The sequence below is a fragment of the Dermacentor andersoni genome, chromosome 7 (assembly GCF_023375885.2).
Source record: "Dermacentor andersoni chromosome 7, qqDerAnde1_hic_scaffold, whole genome shotgun sequence".
Classification (NCBI taxonomy): domain Eukaryota; kingdom Metazoa; phylum Arthropoda; class Arachnida; order Ixodida; family Ixodidae; genus Dermacentor; species Dermacentor andersoni.
The window spans coordinates 161210871-161230398 of NC_092820.1; the positions used below are offsets into that span (position 1 = coordinate 161210871).

General features: G+C 46.3%; 1 protein-coding gene and 1 long non-coding RNA gene across 2 annotated transcripts; one reads left to right on the forward strand and one right to left on the reverse strand.

The window, feature by feature from the left end:
* The first annotated feature begins 1039 nt into the window (after nucleotides 1–1039).
* Nucleotides 1040–2970, forward strand: LOC126533266 (uncharacterized). Its single transcript, XR_011895573.1, has 2 exons — nucleotides 1040–1357; nucleotides 2598–2970. It is a non-coding gene; the product is annotated as an uncharacterized lncRNA (long non-coding RNA).
* A 3326-nt stretch (nucleotides 2971–6296) lies between these two features.
* Nucleotides 6297–17894, reverse strand: LOC129385253 (uncharacterized). Its single transcript, XM_072289546.1, has 6 exons — nucleotides 17823–17894; nucleotides 15593–15638; nucleotides 14409–14518; nucleotides 12797–12922; nucleotides 11065–11370; nucleotides 6297–6730 (listed from the first exon to the last, which is right to left on the reverse strand). Exons 1-6 carry the CDS (start codon nucleotides 17833–17835, stop codon nucleotides 6297–6299), a joined length of 1035 nt encoding a protein of 344 aa, XP_072145647.1. The 5' UTR covers nucleotides 17836–17894.
* Between the last annotated feature and the right edge of the window lie 1634 nt (nucleotides 17895–19528).

Here is a 19528-nt window from a genome sequence, read left to right on the forward strand (position 1 = left end):
TAATGACGACGGGGGCATGATTACGACTGAATGGCGACAGCGTGATCGCGATGGACTGATGAGGGAACTAGTTGACGGAACGACGAAGGTGGTATGACGTCGATGGCATAACAACAATGGGATTACCTTTCCTAAATAATGACGATGTTATACTACGACGCCGTGACGACTACGGCATTACAACGATGGCCTGACGGAGACAGCGTGAGGAGAATCGGGTGACGAAGCAGGAAAGACGATGGAATGGTCACGACGGTATCACGTCCGTCGTGGACTTGTAGACATCTTGGGTCACTGGGTGTGGATAAACTCCGGTATTTGACTATATTCGTGGACATGCATGGGCATAGATGAATACTGGAAAGTGCGTGAAGTATCCTAAGAAGGTTAATTCTATTAAAATTGAGCATAAACCACAGAACATGATTGTCAAAGTAAAGCAAGAGCTTCCCATTGGATCTACTGAAGGGTCCTCTACACTTACTGGTTACTTCTAATCGTTGAATGCATATGAGGTGTGTAGATGCTGTAACGTATGTACAAGTCGGAGTAGGTAGTTTTCAGACTGATCATGTTAAGAGATGAAAGATATGAGGATGTTATCATTTTCCCTGCACATATGCTTATTATTATAGCACCAGGCAGGATGATACATGCATATATAACTCAGTGAGGCATAGAATCAGAGGGACCAGCATGTAGGAAGAATAAGAGGACTTCACTGACGTTTCGGCCGCGGCACCGGCCATATGTATATATATATATATATATATATATATATATATATATATATATATATATATATATATATATATATATATATATATATATATATTATATATATATATAACACGTGTTTGTTTGGCAAAAGGATTCGCAAAGGTACGGTGGTCGCTATTGTCTGCCCACTCACGCCTTTTGGTGGCCGGACGTGAACGCTCTCTTAGATTCCTCGAAACGAATCAGTCACAGCAACGCTTCTGTAGTGACACACACGCACGCACGCCATCTATAAAAATAGTCTCGCAATAGTCTCGCGCATACCTTCTCCTCTATAGTTCGCGCCTCTATGACCGAAGTAATCAAGCTTGCCATCAAACACGTCAGCAGTTGAGCCACCGATCAACGCCTCAATTTTTTTTTGTGTGCTGTGCAGAAAACAGACCAGCCGACGAACGCTGCGAGCGGGCCGCCAAGCTTCGTCCGTGCTCCTCGCGCGACATGACCTTCACGGTGCACTTCTCGGTGCGCCCAGGCAGAGTCGGCACCTGCGTGAAGCTATCGGCTAACGTGTCCCGCTGCCTTCGTGGAGCAAACCGCTTCCGGACGCTCCGTGACTGTGAGGCTGCCTGCAATCGTGAGTGAACCATGGTGTTAAACAGGGCTAGTCCGTAAATGCCGAACTGCCACTACACGCCACGCTCTCGCAGTATCATAAATTGTTGCTACGCGACGGAACGAGCGACTAAACGAAAAATGGTAGGGGTAACGTTAAAACACAGGAAGACAGCGGTGTGGATTAGAGAGCAAACAGGGGTTACCGTTGTTTTAGTTAAGAATATGGGCTAGCCTAGGACCAGCCGATAATAGAAGTGGTAAGAATGGAGGAGGGCGGCCTTTGTAATGCGTAAGGCTGATAACCGATGGTCTATTAGGGTTAGAAAATAGGTGCAAACGGAAGGGCAGTGCACTCGAAGACGGCATAAGGTGGTGTGTAGAGGTACTGGTGTGTAGGCAGAGGTAGGTATAGTGTGAAGAAATTAGGAAGCTTGTAGGCATAAGGGGATGCTAAACAGGGGTAATTGTAGGACCGCTGGGGGAGGCCTTCGTCCTGCAGTGGATATAAAGATAGGCTGATGACGATGATGTGATGCCCTCGCCATGCTTCTCAAACGGCTCTCTTGCACGCCGGAAGAAATAGTGAGGTTGTTATTCTCTTGTGCTATCCATGCGTTTCTGGCATACATTAGCGTATAGCTATGGCCTATGGGGGCCTTGGTTCAACTCCTACCATTGGACAGAAATTGTTTCTATTGAGCGGTAGCTTGGGTTTGACGCAAACGCATGCACGAAATTTCGGAACGACGGCGACAAGCGACAGCAACGACCGGCAGGTCTGGTCGTCGCGGAGGGTGATCCGTCGCTTTCGTTTGTTGTCTCCGGTTTTGTGGTCAGGCAGAAAACTTCGCTTGTCGCCCGGAAGTCCTCGTGGTGGCTGTGTGCGAGGATGGTATTAGCTTTCGTTCTATCGATCTGTGCTAGCGACTGCTAGCTAGAATTACGCAAGCACGATGCAAAATCTTTAACTTGAAAGAAGGCATAGCGTTTGATTTTCCGTTGTTATTGGTTGCTTCTTATGGTATCGAACATCTGCTGAAGTTCGCTGATAGCGAGAGTGCTAATAACAATTTACCTCGCAAATCTCTGTTGAGTCTGACGATGCGTGCGAATGAGTCCGGTATGATAGAAGTCAAACCTTTTTTTTTTCTTCTGAAAAACACGCGCAGGCCGCAATCGGCGCGTAGTTCAATCGCGAATTGAAGCACGCTCGAAAGTGTCCGGGAGACAGAGGCAATCGCGTTTCGTGTTACGTGCAGATACTCGATCGGTGGCGCCGCTCAAAACGTCCTCGAGCAACGCTGCGACTTCGACGGCGACGACGGCGCGTAGCCGTCGGCGGCGCCGGTGCGACGCCCCGGTGTGGTTTGGCCCGTGCTCTGCGGCCGATCGGCGGCGGAAGTCGTCGGCCAACTTCGCCTTCGAGCACGGACGCTGTGTGGCGCTGCGGGGCAGCTGCGCTGACGCGGGCTTCTCCACGCTGAGACAATGCCAGTCCGCGTGCCTGAAGAACAATCCATTGCAGATCGATGAACTCGTTAACTCTACGCTTGCGTCGTGACCACGTCACGACCTGCAACCTACCTCACAACGCCGAATTGAATCTAACAAAATAAAGCGGAAAAAAATCAATACAGAAAAGTTGACGTTGCACTTAGGTGAAAAGAACCACGTGGAACCGATTTCTGACGTATCGTACGTATCGCGTCGCCCGGCCGTAATACATATTTTGACGGAGTGATCGGTGATTAGGAGTTTAGATCGAAGAACGTTTCTGAAACACAGTATGTTATTCGTGCCTTCGTGCCAGCCTATTATACAACTGTTTCTTTTTACGAACGAAACGGAACGAAACGGAACGAAACGGAACGAAACGAAACGGAACGAACGGAACGAAACGAAACGAACGGATCACTGTGAAACCATACTAACTATAAATTGCGATGTTTTTTATTTATATAGGGTCGAAATGTGCACCATGTTTAAAAGTGCTTCAACAGGGGCCATATGACATTTCCTAATGTCAAACGTTTCTAGAATGGCTTAGAATGGGTAAGGTGAGTGCAGGTTATTTTGGTACATTGAAATGACACGTGCTATCGAGCAACAAAAAAATATGCAGAGCCCATGCACCATGGGAATAGATGTAAGCGAAGCTTTCTGTGCTGTTTGCTTTGATTGACGATGATTAGTGGCTATGTTGACGACGAATGTTTCTTTCTGCAACGTTTAGTCCAACACGAGAGTGGTGAGTCGATGTCAAACGTTACCTTGCGTAGACCACTGCTGCTTGTCTGTAGCGTAGTACACAGAACACAGAGGGAGAGCTGTTTGCTTGAGGCGTTGTCGCACGCCACGCTTAATAACCTCTGAGTGGGTTGGGGGTTGCCATTTTCTCACACGGCACATCGCATTGTGGCCGAAGTATTAAACATTTATTGTATTATCGGGCTATACGTGCCAAAACCACAATCGAGTTATGGGGCACGCCATCGGACTCCGGATCAATTTTGACACCGTGGTGTTATTCAACGTGCCCTTAAATCTAAATGCACAAACGTTTTTTATTTCGCCCCCGTTGAAATGCGGCTGCCGTGGTCGCGATCAAACCCGCTACCTCGAGCAATGCCATAGCTGCAAAGCTACTGCGGCGGGCACAGAAGTGTTGATTTGAGGTGTGACAGCTTCCGCGGTGTCGCCTAGACCTTACGGTGTGCTTTAATGTGACTCTGCTTCTGCACGCACTGCGTAAGTTTGACACGTCTGCTTGACACATTTGCATGGTGGTTGTTTTTCAGAAATAGCGAAAACGTACCGTACCTTAGCTTGAACTTAAATTTTATCGAGTTCGCCTGCAACCGCTGCCGTGTCTATAGTAGCAGCGTTTCCTTGCCTTCTCCCGTCACCTTTTTCCTATATCTTCTCCCCTCCCCCCCTCCTTCTTGTATACGGGAACTGCGAGCGGAGAGTTGCAAGGCTGGGTGGTAACAACTTTATTGATATTCTGCTCAGTTATGATCTGGCAGGCCCGAGTCCTAGGATGGCCCCTCACGAGGAGCGACCCTTGCGGCCCAGGCAACGAGGGCTTTTGTAGTTTTTGATCCGGCGGTCTGAGCTGTTATTCACTCATTTCGAGACTACGTCGGTTCTACCCATTCTCTGCCCCCTCTCCCCCTCCTGTCTGCCATTCTATAGCGTCCTTCTGGTCTCGCACGTTACCAAAAAAGGTAAGCTCTGCAGTTTCTGCAATGCTTTTGCGGGGGGTCACAGATAGTTACAGCCGTACAGAGGCTAATGTGGCGACGCCGAAGGAGCTCCAGAGAGTATTGTGCACACGCGACGTGACGGAAAGGTCCAGACGAGTTTCTCGTGAAGCCTTTCCTCCCTGCCGTGCTGACATACACACATCTTCGTGTGGCAGGCGTCACGTGAAAGAATGAATACGGTCGCTAGGGCGTGAAGTCTACGTACATGCTGTGTATGCTTGCTAGCGTTCGTGTTACGCATCCATTATAGGAGGCCCAGAAGAGCAGAATATTAGGAATGGAGAGTTCCTCCTCCTTAATAGCGCCTGCTTTGCGATGCCCACCGTCGTTTTCGTTGACTACAGTTTTGCGTCTGCCGTGGCCTCCGAAACACATGCACAGACACTACCAATCTCAAAGTCTTTGTGCCAGCATCTCGTCCTCTCCCTTTCTCTCACGCGCGTCTGTCTCCCAGCTCCATATTGCTTTAAGGACATGACTTCGATACGCATGGGGCAGTGGTGGATAACCTAGGTTCGTTTTAGAGCGCTAGCTTTCTTCAGCTACTGCGGCTGCTTTAAATGGCTGGATCGTCTCGCACAGTAAGCAGAGGCACATACCCGGTGACACCTGTCGTCTGCAAGTTTGGGCCACGTATACGTATGTATACTGGCCGCTGTCTTGCCGAGCAGACTACGTGAACCACTGGGTGCGGACCCGAACAGGCGACCTCTTCTTTTGTTGCCTCCATTCTTGGCCAATCCTCTAGAACGGACGTGTCATGGTGACACAAGGGGATTTGTAGCCTTGAAATAAACTAAAGTCATAGTGCCCATTGCGCAACAGACAGCTCCGCTGTCATTGCGGAAGGGTCGTGCTCAAGCGGACGAGCACAACGCGGTCAGTGGGCAATAAATTGACAGCCATTGCAACGAAGTCGCAGCCAGTGCATATGCTAGGGATATTAGGGACTGCCACGGAGTTTCAACTAGGGTGCAGTGATTACAAGATATAGTGTGTCGTGGTACATCATTTGGCATTGTGGTTGGCTGCAGCGAGACTGCCACTTCGTTTGCCCGGTGATGCGCCCGTAACGGATCACGATTCGCAGGTGATGGGGGGACATGTGCAACGTGTTACACAAGAGAGGTGTCGTTCACGTCGACAATCGTCTTCAATTGCTTCTGCCGCAATTTTGTCTTCATCATACGAGAAGGGCGCAGCCGAAGATGACGAGGTGACCTGGGGACGACGGCGCAACGAAAAAAAAAAAAAAGAAAACAGCAAACCGAGTTAAGTGCATTTAACTCTTGTTGCTAGAAAGAAATAAGCTGGTTGCGCAGGGGGTATTATAAATATAAAATTGTTAAAATTTAACATAAAATTGTTATGTTAAATATAACACGCCAGGACTTTAGCGCAGCTTTCGTCACCTTTTTCAACCTCGCTGCAGGCGATTGTCGCGTAACCGCAAACAGTATCTATTGAGACAGCAAGTGTATTTGTAGAGACAACTCTAGTGAAGATTATTAACAGATAGTTGGGGCGGGTTTAGGTAATAGGTAAAACGGACAGTGTGTCGTCTCTATGACGCTGCAAGTATGGATAGTTCATTTTAATTCTCTGCGTCGGTAGATTGTTCTAACATCAGTCTATCACCCGGCAGATACTATAAAAGATGTCACCCGCCACCGCTCTACTGAGGTGTGCCACTCAAAAGACGCACGCTTTTACGCACTGCGCCATGGTGGCGTACGCCTTGAACACGCACACGTCTTTCCAGTTGCGGCACGCGTGCAGCAGTGGATCGTAAAACCACCACTGCCACACCGTGCGCGTCGCGTCGGTGTCCGGTTGCTCCGAGTGTTTCGGAGTCAACCCTGGTTTCGTGACGGCCGTCTTGCGTCTGGGAGGCTGTGCGGATCTCGGAGCCTCTTTGTATCTCGGAGACTCTTCGTATCTCGGAGCCTCATCCGCGTCACTGGATGCCTCCTCGGGTGTCGGAGGCAAGCCCCGGCTCCGAGTCTCCGCGCGTCTTGTGGCGATCGTGGGTCTCGAAGCCCTTGGTGCGTCAGCCCGGCCCGAGTGCACGCAGTCGTACACAGACTGCAGGTCCAGCGGCCGCGTGCACTTGAGGCGGGGAATCCCTGCATTACGACGTAAATGTTACACAGTATGGTCGCGGGTAGGACAATAAGTCGCGGCGGCCGCGAGTCGACGGCGATGTAAAATTCACGCGAAAACTCGTCTGGTAGTTGTCTAAGTATCCGTAACCCTTGTGCCACTTCTCATCTCCGCGCAGCCCGGTGTCATTATCAATGTTACGGAACTTGTTCCGACCAGTATAAACCCCTATCAACCTTCATCGGTTGTTCGCTTATCATGTTCGATAGCGAACATGATAAGCCGCGTTTAATTAAGATAGAAATCACCAGGGTACTCGAACCGGCGACCATTGGTGTTAATTAAGGTTAAGTTAATTAGCCACAGTCAAATAACATATAGTAATTAATTAAGCGAGAAGAAAGCGGGCTAACCAAGGGGCCCGATTTTTATTAGTCATATCATAAGAAGCCAACAGGCACTGACACCAAGGACAGCAATCTTCGCATTGTGGTATCGTTCCCCACGTGCGGGAAGTTTTTTCATCCACTTTCATTTCCATTAATTTATCGTTTCCTTATTTCATTTATTAAGCAAAAGTAATGCTGTCCTTGGTGTCAGTGCCTGTTGGCTTCTTATGGTATAGTTAATTAACACTCGAACTCACTACCTTTAGCGTTAATTATGGTGAATTAGGGTTAATTTAGCGAATCTGTTGCAAAACCACCATTGATTTGCGGAGGGATGTATGCAATACTTTATTGATGGTTAGGATGCTTGTTTTTAGCTTGTTCTTTATTGAAAGGTATGCTGTTCTGTGTGTTGTATGGGTGGTTTCAATGAATGTATGTACTGTTCGCTTCACTTTGCTGAGTGCTTGCCTCTGCCTTAAGCAGGGGAGGGTGGTGGGGAGGTTGGGCTTATGCCATTGCATTTTTGCTTGCTTACGGGGGTTTGTTTAGCCATTGTACTTAAGGCATTGTCAAGGGGGGGTATGAGCCATTGCATTCGTCTTACGTGACGGACGGACAAATTACTCGTCGGGTAGGCATAGAAGTTCTTACGCATTAAAAGACTATCATGTTGTATTATAATATATTAAAAATTATATTGAAATATATTCAAAGATTATATTAACTCATCAAACTCTTTTGTTAACTTTTCAACTTTTGCCACAAACGTACGTTGGTACCGGCAAAATGCAATGGTTTTACATATTTCATGGATAGCGGTAAGCTGCCAGTCATGATAGAACCTGTCGTATGCGCTGCAGCACATTTTTGTTCTTCTCAGGATATTTTTATCCTATCCGTTTTTTTTATGCAACATCTTTTTATTCGTCTCTAAGATTCCTTGTGACTAACTGGTCTAGATAAACCCATACTCTGGCACAGATTGTAGAGACTGACTTCTAATCACGAATTCTCATTCTATTGCCATATATATTTATTTATTCAATACTGTCAAACCCGTCAGGGATCGTAACAGAAAGGGCATTCAAAAAAGTACACTGACATACAAACATGACAATAATAACGGTTTGGAAATGCACATTAATACACAGAATAAACTTATACATCAGTAGCAATAAAAAATGTACAATCAGGTTCACGCTGCAAGATTTGGGTTGGACAGATAAATGTGTTAAAATGCAAAACAAAGGTAGTAACCAAGTGATACTGACAGTAAACAAAATAATTACTGAGATGTAAGTAGATCGTTTTCAACAAGCGTGATAAAAGCAGTTAGTGATGAACTATTAACAGAGCCTACGTTCAAAGCGTTCCAATCGCGTATAGTCCGTGGAAAGAATGAGTACCTGAAAGTGTCAGTGCGGAATGAATACTCGTTTAGTGTGTGGGGGGGGGGGGGGGGGGGGGTTATGACGTGTTTTCCTCGTTTGAGATTTCGTTATGTATCGTGAGGTATCCAGATTTAATTGATTATTTATGAGTTGGCAAATGGTTTTAAGGCGCGCTAGTTTTGCTCTGTTTTGGAGGGTTAGCATCCCGGCTTGTTTGAGTAGCTCTGTCGGTGAGTCTGCTAGCCTATGTTTGTTAAATATGTATCTGAGCGCCTTTCTCTGAACGCCTTCAAGTTTTTTGATCAGCTTGTTAGTGAAAGGAAACCAAACTACGTTTGCATACTCTAGTACCGGTCTGAGAAATGTTTTATATGCTAGTAACTTTATATCAGATGGTGGTAGTCCGAGGCGTCTATTAATGAAAAATAACTGTTTTAGTGCGGTTGCCGTGACTTTGTTAACGTGAGCATCCCATCTCAGGTAAGATGTTAGTAATATGCCTAAGTATTTGTATTCACAGACAGAAACGAGAGGGATGCTGTTTAGTGTGTACTGAAAGAGTGATCTATGTTTTTTCCTAGTTACAGATAATACAACAGATTTATTAACGTTAATAGTCATCTGCCCATCTTCACACCATTTGGTTACTGATGCTATGGCGTTATTTAAAGCTATATGGTCGGCGACAGAGTTAATTTCCTGATATAGCACGCAGTCATCGGCAAAAAGTCTAATGTTGTTAAAGATGTTAGCAGGAAGGTCGTTTATAAAAATTAGGAATAACACTGGGGCTAAGACGCTTCCTTGTGGTACACCTGATGTGACATCAGCTGTTACGGATTTCTCGTTGTTAATTTCGACAAACTGAGTACGGTTAGTGAGGTAATCAGTAATCCAGTCTAAAATTTGGCCGGTTCCTAAAGTTAGTTCAAGCTTCCTAATAAGTTTTGGGTGTGACACACGGTCGAAGGCTTTCGAAAAGTCTAGGAAAATAAGGTCAATTTGTTTTTGGGGATCAATAGAGGTGGTTACGTCATGCACGAGTTCAATTAGTTGAGTAACGGTAGAAAGTCCCTTTCGAAAGCCATGCTGGAAAGGCGTTAGAATTTGGTTATCTTCTAGATAGGTTGTTATGTGCTTTAAGATGATGTGTTCAAGTAGCTTGCATATTGTGCTGGTTAGTGAGATTGGTCTGAAGTTTGAAGGATCTGATTTGCTTCCTGATTTATGTATTGGTGTTATTTTCGCTGTTTTCCATTCTTTAGGAAGGGTGCAGGATGACAGGGATTTGTTAAAGAGTATTACTAAATACTTCGCAATCCACTCGGCATATCTGCGCAGGAATGTGTTAGAAATGTTATCAGGCCCCGATCCTTTTTTAGTGTCTAAATTTAGTAGTAGGTTTAGGACTCCAGTTTCAGTCACAGTAAGGGGCCCTAGTTGCTTGCCGGTGCAGGGGCTATTGCGGGGTGCATTTCCATCGTCTGTAGTAAAAATGGAACAAAAGTAGTTATTCAGTGTGGTTGCAGTATTTCGATTTTCCTCCGAGGACGGGTGACTGTCATTATGTACTTTAGGATTTAAGTAACGCCAGAACTTCTGGGGAGAATCTTTTAGAAAATTTGTTAGCGTATTTGAAAAATAGAATGCTTTAGCTATTTTGATTTTAGATTTTAAATTGTTGGTGGCTATATGCTAATTTTTCGGCTGTTCGTTCTGATGGGTGGCGTCGTTGAGTTTTTTTCAGCCGCCGGACCTTCCGTTTGGCATGAATTACAGTTCGAGTAATCCAAGGATTATTCTTTCGCGTTATTTTAGTCTTAGTAGGAACGAAATTAGTAATACAATATGATAGAATATTTTTAAACCTATGCCATAGAATTTCCATATCGGTAGTAGTGTCATCTGAGAGTTGACGGAACAATGATAGCTCTTCAGATAATGTGTCAAGTATGCTAGTGTCGTCAGCTCGGCTGTAGTCAGGAAATGTTATTGTTCGGGATGAGGGTGTAGTGTAATGAAACGGGACGGAACACATTATTAGTTTGTGGTCAGACAGACCTTCAAGTACTTCTACATTCGCGTCATGATAAGGGAAATGATTGCTCAAAAACACTAAATCCAATATGTTAGAGCTAGTTCCTTGTACACGGGTAGGTTCTGTTACGATCTGCGTGAGGTTGAAGGAAAGCATCATATTGAAAACAACTTCCGCGCAAGGTGAATGATGTTGCAGTGTACTCCAGTCGATATCAGGAAGATTGAAGTCCCCTAGAAGTATTAGTCTGGTGCTCTTAACATGACGTAGTATGTAAGTACATAATAATTGAAATATGTCTGAATCAGAACAAGGGCTGAGATAAACGCATCCAACTATGATATGTCTTTTACCGTAACGACACATACGCTAAAGTTTTTGCTAAAGAAAGCCGCGCATTATTGGAGAGTTTTAGATTAGGGGACGCAAGCGGCTTGCGTACGCAACAACCAGGGGTGACGGTACTGCGCATGGGTAGACCCAGACGTAGGCGTCCGCGCATGCGCAGTACCGTGTGGCCCCTAGTTCTTGTGTACGCAAGCCGCTTGCGTCCCCTAATCTAAAGCTCTCCATTAACACGAGATGGAGGCACGCACCGCGTTCGCACGCTTCGCGGCATGCGCTGTGGCTGCGGAAGCGGTTTCGCGAGTAGTCGTGGCACATGTGTCCCTGGATCCACTCGAGGCAGCTGCCGCCGCCGGCGACGTTCGCGTCCGGCACGAAGAACCAGGCGTGGTGGCGCACCAGGCCGGTCAGGTTGCGGGCAGCCGCCGCCGAGCAGTCCACGAGGTGGGGCGGCCGGCAGCGACGGCGATGACGCGCCGTGGCGTACAGCGCGGACCCTGTTCGCCGCGGTGCGCAGAGGGAGCGGGGGAAGAAAAAAATTCGTTATAGCGAATTGCAAGTGTTAACGAAGTTGCGGGCATAACGAAACCATAGGACAGCGCAGACCTTGTCGCTGTGTGGCGCGGATAGCTCTTTGGCATTATTACCTCGCGTTAAAATGAGTTGCAGGTGTGACGAACCGTTTAAAGGGCAACGAAAAGATGAAACACCTACGGAGAAACGATTGCTAACACACGTGCACGTTTGGTTTACTTTTCCGGTTTCTTCAACATTATCCTGCGGTTATGATTTTTGTTACGGGTGTTTTTCTGCGGATGAGCAATCGCTTTCTTTTTTTTGCGTGTATATATGTGAAGCCTATGCAATAAACCTTTATTTGCGAGAAAGTGGCTTGTTTTGTCGTTTTCTTTGTGCATCATCTTTTCGTGGCTTTCGTAGCTTTTCGGAGCCCTTTAATAGTTCTGCTACTGTACCTCAACCGATGAGCCCGTTTTTGTCCGACCTTGCTGCTGCTGTAACGAGATTGCTGATATACAAGGAAACCGTCGCAAAACACATCCCCTGTCGTCGCGATGAGCGGTGAAAGAATGAAAACCTCGTTACAACGTAGTGCAGGTGTAACGAAGTCGCGGATGCAAAGAAGCCGTCGCATACAACGCAGTCGCCGCTCGGTGGTTCGCCGAGGAACAGCGAAAACACCTTTGCAACAAATTCGGAACTGTAACTTATTAGCCCATGTAAACGAAGCGCCCTATACAGGGGATCTCTGTTGCCTTTGTATACACGGCGAAAGAAACCGGTGCAGTTAGAACGAATGACCGAACTAACGAAATTACAGACCAGGGAGAAATTAACAAATACAGACCAGTCTGTGGCATCATTAGGAATGATAATGATTGCTAAGGCCGAGCAGTGTAAGAAATAACAGATGATCTGAATAATGACAATGAAACATTCCTACTACATAGTCCACATCGTGAGATGGGACTATGGGAAGGCTGAATTTACCATTAATTTATTGCTGCCAGTTCGGATAGCCAGCACCAATTAGAGTAAGGGTCGAGACGGGCGGGCTGGCTGCTGTCGTGTTGTTGCGTAGTCATGGTGACAAACGGAAACCGCATGATGAACTCCAAGCATGCACAGTCGTGGCAGACAGGTGTCGGTAACTGAAGGACGGTAACATTTTGCTCACACTGAAATCACCGTTCAGTTGTGTCCAGGAGCCTCATATATCAATTGTAACATTACGTGTCATTAAAAAGAACAGCACAGAAGAAGGAATTCTTTTTAGAAAAGCTGCGATTGTCCGTCGGCGCTCGAGGATCGATAGCTCGGAAGTTAGACGACCGTAATAATTTTTGCAATTTTTTCCGAAGCCGCTGACGGCATTGACAGAGATCGCAAGACACGAGGGCTCACGTCTTGTGGTGGCAGGCGTTTCGGTGTAGTCTTCTTGGATCCCGGAAGAGTCGGCTTCGCTGACAAGTTCTGTTGTCTCCATCTTGGGCATCAGTTTACCGCTGGGCATGACGCTGTGACGGGTTCCTGGGAATGCGCCATTTCCCTACTTTATTTTCAATCTCTAACCAGTGCACGTAATTGTGGCGAAATTAGCTCGAACTCAAACGGTAGCTCATTGGCGCACTGTGGTAGACTGAAGCTGGAAACACATGAGGCGCATTTCTAGCGTATTTTTGTGCAGGACGCTGTGCGTTGACAGCAGGTGGTATCTGGACAGAAATGCGTTATGAGAGTCGATCACCAAGGGAACGTTTTCTTTAGGCAATGTAACAGCGTTGCTGTGGGGCTTCGTGAAATGGACGTGCTGGCCCAGTGCGACGCCACAAATACGTCATAAATTGCGTTCTATGCGGTTGTCGCTTGTAGTCGACGCACAGTGTCTACGAGTAGCAGCTGTTTTGGACGCCGGCCCGAAACCCATAGACCATCTGTGATGACAGAGTGCGATTGCTGCTGTTATTAAAGCGTTTAAATAGAACAACATTGGTTCAAGATAAGCATGTCTTGAGAAAACTTCTCTTAAATATATATAGTGTTGTAATTTGACGCTTGCATTCAAATCAAGCGGCCCGATATTTGAGTTTTCTTGAGCGCTATGTTGTCTCCTATGCAGGAAATATGGTCTCTTCTTTTTTTTACAGATTCAAATGTCTGATGTGTGTGTGTTGCTGCTAAATTCACATGAGTCTAGCTGGTGTCATGTCGTTTCAGGTGATGGGTGCTAGACAAAAGTGCCCCTTTGGCCTAGTTTGTGTTGCGTTTCACAACAAGGCGCCACTCTAGTCCAGACGAAGACAGACAACCTCTACATGTAAAAACGAGCTTTAGATCGCGGTCGATAGGCCCTTGATGTAAAAGATAGAACCGGGTGACGCTCACTTTGGCGATTTACAGCGATGATTTGTTCAACGAACTCGCCTAAGCGCTGTAAATGACTCGGAAGCTTCGCTTTCGGTGACTGTTAAAAACAATAAATTCTGAGGTTTTACGTGCCAGAGACACAATATGATTATGAGGCATGCCGTAGAGGAGGACTACGGAATAATTTTGACCACCTAGGGTTATTTAACATGCACTCAATAAGAATAAAAATTTATTGTTAGAATTTGGGTCAAATTACAAGTATTTAGTATGCAGGAGGGGGTCGCATAGTCAAAGACTGTATCGGGACCTCCCGTACAAGAATAGTTATGATAATTGACATCTCAAAGCAACAGTAGCATATAATAAGGTATTATACAAGCAACAGGAAACATGGTAAGCATGGTACACAGGCGTTTCTTGCATTTCGCCCCCATCAAAATGCGGCCTCCGCGGCGGCAGGGCAGCACAACACCAAGCACGTACGCCGCCACAGCGGGTGTCCGTGATTGTTGCTGCTCATTATTTACACCAGCAGCCCAGTAGAACGTGGTCATCACAACCCTAGTAATGTGCCCTTTTATTTAACTACAGATCCTCGTCTTCATCGTTTCCGTGAGGTGCGTACCATGGGAAAAAAGTAACATACTTGGTGAAACTTTAGACACGAACAGCACGACGGCGACCAGGATGATGAAGATGAAGGTAGTAAAGAGGGCGCACCCGATGTTCACGACCTTCATCCAGCGCTCTTCTTTGCTGTGCCACCAGGGAGAACAGAGAGAGAATGAGGGGTTAAAGAAAGTCGACGTTATGACAACGTTGAAGGACGCACACACGCACACACGCACACACGCACACGCGCACACACGCACACGCGCACACGCGCACACACGCACACGCGCACACGCGCACACGCGCGCACACACACGCGCGCACACACACACGCGCACACACGCACGCACGCACGCGCACGCACGCACGCACGCACGCGCACGCACGCGCACGCACGCACGCGCACGCACGCGCACGCGCGCACGCGCGCCCGCACACGCACACGCGCGCACGCACGCGCGCCCGCACACGCGCACGCGCACGCGCACGCACGCACGCGCACGCACACACACGCACACGCACACACACACACACACACACACGCACACACACACACACACACGCACACACACACACGCACACACACACACGCACGCGCACGCACGCGCGCACACGCGCACACACAGACGCGAATCTTTCACATCCGCGGGGCCAACGCCAGCGACAATAGGCACAAAATGATTGGAAGTAGGCTGTTTCCTCAGTAGACCAATGGCTCCCATGCACTACAGAGCCACTGGGCAGGCACTGAAATAAATGTCTCACAAATTCCGCGCAATGCACCAAAGGCTATGGGGCTGGCGTCAGCCAATCGACGACGTCTACGATGGAAGAGATGTTGAAGAGGGCCAGTCCACTGTGCGCTTCTAATCCTAAGTATGAAATATTTTTTTTTGTTTTGCAATAGAAGTAAGTAAAAATAAAGAGAGAAATAAATGCGCATGCAAAATGTTATTTCCTCATCACGATTTCGGTTTTAGCGACACGAGTACTGGAAAGTGTCGCGGTTTATTTATGCTGAAGAAGTAAATCAATAAAATATTTTGTTGTGAACGCGAAACGCTTACATGGTTCTGAAGAACGAGAAATGTTTCGCGGCTATGTTCACTTCGTGACAAAGTGTTCACTTCGATCGTGTGCCCTCTTGTGAGGGATGCGCGCGCAGCCGTATACTGTTAGCATATGTTTGAATAGCAGCTAAGAACCATCTTGCCTTACTAGGCGTTCTGGTAGCCGAGGCGCTCCTGGCCGTAGAGAATCGTCCCTGCACACGGGAAAACGCAAGTGTCAATTGCATTGCTTTCTTGGAGTGTTCATTGTAACCCGATTTGCACCGATAACGACTCCTTGTGTCTACAACTGTATAAGGGTGTAAGCACTGTTAAGGACCCCTATGTGCGTAAATCGGTTTACAGTGTGACCTAATTGGTGTCCTACTAACGACACATTGGACTGGTAGATCAAGAGGGCTCTGGGTGTGTTACAGAGTATTACAAACTTCGCAGCATGCTTTTACACCTGCATTAGTAGAGCCAGCGCGTACACAATAAACATTTTTGCTCCCTTACGGTGATAATTTGCCCAGTGGTTAGCACCTTTACCTGAAGGGTGTAATTATCTTTCCTGTACATGACAGTGAGCTCAAATTACACCAGTTTTGAGAGAAGCCATAGTTGAAAACTGTGTAATAATACTGATGATCTGGTGGGACACCAAAATATGTGACACAGTAGTTTGAAAATAATAGTTGTGCAAGTTTATTTCATGCAATTTTCCCGCCGTATGTTTACTTTTCCTGCAGTTTACGTGTTGTCGCGTTTACTTGCCACAAAAATTGACAAAAAGAAAGCGTAACTTGACCTCATCAACGACTTGAACTTTGCCTTCAAGGGTGAGGGTGGTGGCCCTGAGACAAACCAGGGGCCGTATATAACGGGGAGCTATTCCATTTTGATTTGATTACAATCTCTTGACGTCAAGTTTACGTAACCGATGCCGCAAGCATCGGGTGGTGATCCGCGGTGATCCTTAAACAGCCCCTTACAGTGCCTTAGTTGTTTAAAGGAGGTCACTTTTGTTTACTATCAAAGTGCTTAGTATTTCCTATTTTGACAGGTGTTTATCTAATTGGCTAACAAGTTGAGAGGAGTACGCAGAAGTAGAGAGGGTTTCGATTGAGCCGAGCTTGGGCAGTGAGAGTAGATAACCGGGTGAGGACGGGGGTGCCTGCTTCTATGATTGTTCGCGCGGTGGCTGGTCGAAAATATCGGAGGCGTGCAAGAGGGAGGTATAAATGCCACTAAAACAGTTTCTCAGCGAAGAAGAGTTGCCAGAGCGATTTCGTATAAGTGCCGAGAGGGCCCTATTGCCTAAAACTCTTTCAGAAGAATGTTTATTATAGGCAACAAAATTAATTCTCGCCGGCAGCTCTGATGAGCAGTGCCAGAGCAAACGGCAGATAGCAATTTTCTACTCCTTTCGGAGCGCGGCAGTCTCCGGCTATTAAAACAAGAATTTCAGTTTTGTTCAAAATATTAATGCATCATCACTGCGTATATCACTTTGACGAAGTCAGTTTTCGCGGTTTCGGGGCATCGCGTGACAGACAGGCGAAGTGGGCGCAGCCCGAAATTATTTTGACCAACAGCGGAATACTAATAGCGAGAAAGACGTAGTCTCGGAAAGAACTTTCTTTTTTTTTGTTGGGCCTAGTCACGCATAATAAGTGTGATAATGACATATCTCACGGGAAGTTTTCGTAGTTTTCGTGACTTCGCGTGATAAACAGGCAAAGTGGGTGCGGCCCGAAATCTTATGAATTAGGGAGGGAAAATAGCAGAAATGGATAGAAACAGGTTGGAATAGCTTTACGTTATTGCGCCCCAGCACCCTTGAAGGTGCAATAATTGTAATGAGTGTGTCAGCGACAATCCGGTTTCAATAACTCTAGCGGAACTTCTACTGCCATATGCGCTTATCCTAGCAATGCAGCTTTGAAATTACTGACATCCAACTGCAAACTACATCATCACCACTGGAGCTGGCTCTATTATGCTCGCACCAATGTTTAGGTGGCGTCTTAAATGAACTTTTTAGCACTGCAGGAACACTCTTAAATAACCAGAAGAAAGTTCTCAGGCGGGAACAGCGCGACGTACAAAAAAAAAAAAAGAAGGTGAGGGTACTGAGAAAAGGAGAGAAACGTGTCTTTTTCATTGCCACTTCAACTTTGTCCGCACCTTCAGCGCTGTTCCCACCGGAGTATGAACAACTAGCTAGCCGACCACGCTAATCAGAAAAATGTAGCATAAGTGTGAAATAGTAAGACCCCTATGTTTGGTTGACGTTATGTTGTGTTTATTGGAACAATCAATTTGGAAAAGACAATATCCCTTCTGCACGCTGTTATAGACGCTTATTTAAATGGTAATTATGAACGAATACTCACGCCAGGAAGGCATTGTTGTGCGAATTGAGACGTTGCGTCCTTGACTGGTTTCGACGGATCCAAGCAAGTTCTTCTTCCTCTTCTTTTGCACCGATCTCGCATTTTTTTCCCCGCCGTTCCCTTTGCAATTGTGGCACGTAGCATAAGCGAAAGAATTGTCAAGATTTTTAATTATATAGTAAGGAAAAAGAAAACAAAGCTAATGCCTTATGCCTTCAGAATTCATATTTCTACCAACGTCTGCATTCGTAATCACTGAGTGATTGAGAAATATTCACTAGTGCCATAAATAGGATATGATGATGATGATGATGATGATGATGATGATGATGATGATGATGATGATGATGATGATGATGATCTTGACGAGTGTGGCGCGCACCCACTCACGAGGATTGGCCAACCTTCTTCGATATTGCCAAATCTTCGTTGTACTCCTCCGATGTCTCGCATCTATATTCTTCTTGGAATGGTGCGCTACTGGAAGATTTGAAGTGCTGCTTACGAGTCTACATTAAATAAATTAATGAGTTATGCCTGTGACCTGTGGGGGATCTGATGTCAAGGAAAGGGGAAAAAATAGGGCAGACGATTTCAGTATGTTCAACAAGTTTGGTTCACTCTAAGCATAAAATCTTTGTGTTAGTTATGGACTTAAATTCGTACCCGTCATTACAGTTTAGGGGTTATAGTAAGTGTTGCTGACCATTAAGTCGACAGATAGTATCACGGCCGTGGCAGCTCTGTTCTAATGGGAAGCATGCTGTTTGTGCTGCTAAGCACGAGGTTGCGAGATCCAATCGTGCCCGCCGCGTTCCAATGGGGGCGAAATACAAGAACGCCCGTGTCCCGTGCATTTGGCACCCGTTAAAAATTCCCTGGTGGTAAAAAAATGAATCCGGAGTCCCTTCCCACTACGGCGCGCCTCATAATCAAATCGTAGTTTTGGCACGTAAAACCCCAGAATCAATCAAAAACTCGAGTGGTCGCAATTATGGCCGCCGCTACGACGTGCCACATTGTCTACAGTAGAGGTTTCGGGCGTAACACTTTAATTATTACTGATCAGCAACGTCATCAGAGTCGATTAGACAGTTTTGCGTTGTCGCAGGTAAAATTTGAAATTCACTTGTACGGTCATTGGGGCGCCATATTTGATATGGTTTTGTTAATAAAGTGGTAATTAGAACATGGTCACGCAGTCCTTGGTCGTGTAATGCGACAAAATGTTTTTATGAAGTTAACCACTCGAGTCTTTGAACTCTCAATGGAAGTGATAATATTAGTGACCTAAAACTCATTGTTCCTATTAGTTAGCGAGTGCTAGCGTTGTAATCGATGTTGGTGCCTAATTACAACACGGACAGCTTTACTGGCGATGAGGCGATGAGGTTTGCATACTTTTTCTACGCTGGTTCATGACGCCCCTTGTCTTAATTCTTACGAGTATCATAAGTGGTCTTGAGATGTCGACTCGTGATTTCTAGATTTCCAGTCCTTCGTGTAATCTTGTCTGAAATCAGTTGTGTCGTATGTATAAATATCTAAAAGAAATAGACTGGAGAAAACGCAAATGTGTACGCCGGTATCTCGGAGGCAACAGCTGTCATTGGCCGGGTCCAGTCTATAGATGGTGGCAAAGTACAGCGCCACGGCATTATTTCGCTGCCAGTAGAGGGGATGCTTCAGATATAGGATAATGCGGA

What these genes read in the sequence shown, in the direction of transcription:
- LOC129385253 (XM_072289546.1), bottom strand. An exon ending in CTCGGCTACCAGAACGCCTA is followed by an intron (nt 14,519 to 15,592) that starts GTAAGGCAAGAT and finishes CTGGTGGCACAG; the next exon opens with CAAAGAAGAGCGCTGGATGA. An exon ending in AACGCCTGCCACCACAAGAC is followed by an intron (nt 11,371 to 12,796) that starts GTGAGCCCTCGT and finishes CGCGGCGAACAG; the next exon opens with GGTCCGCGCTGTACGCCACG.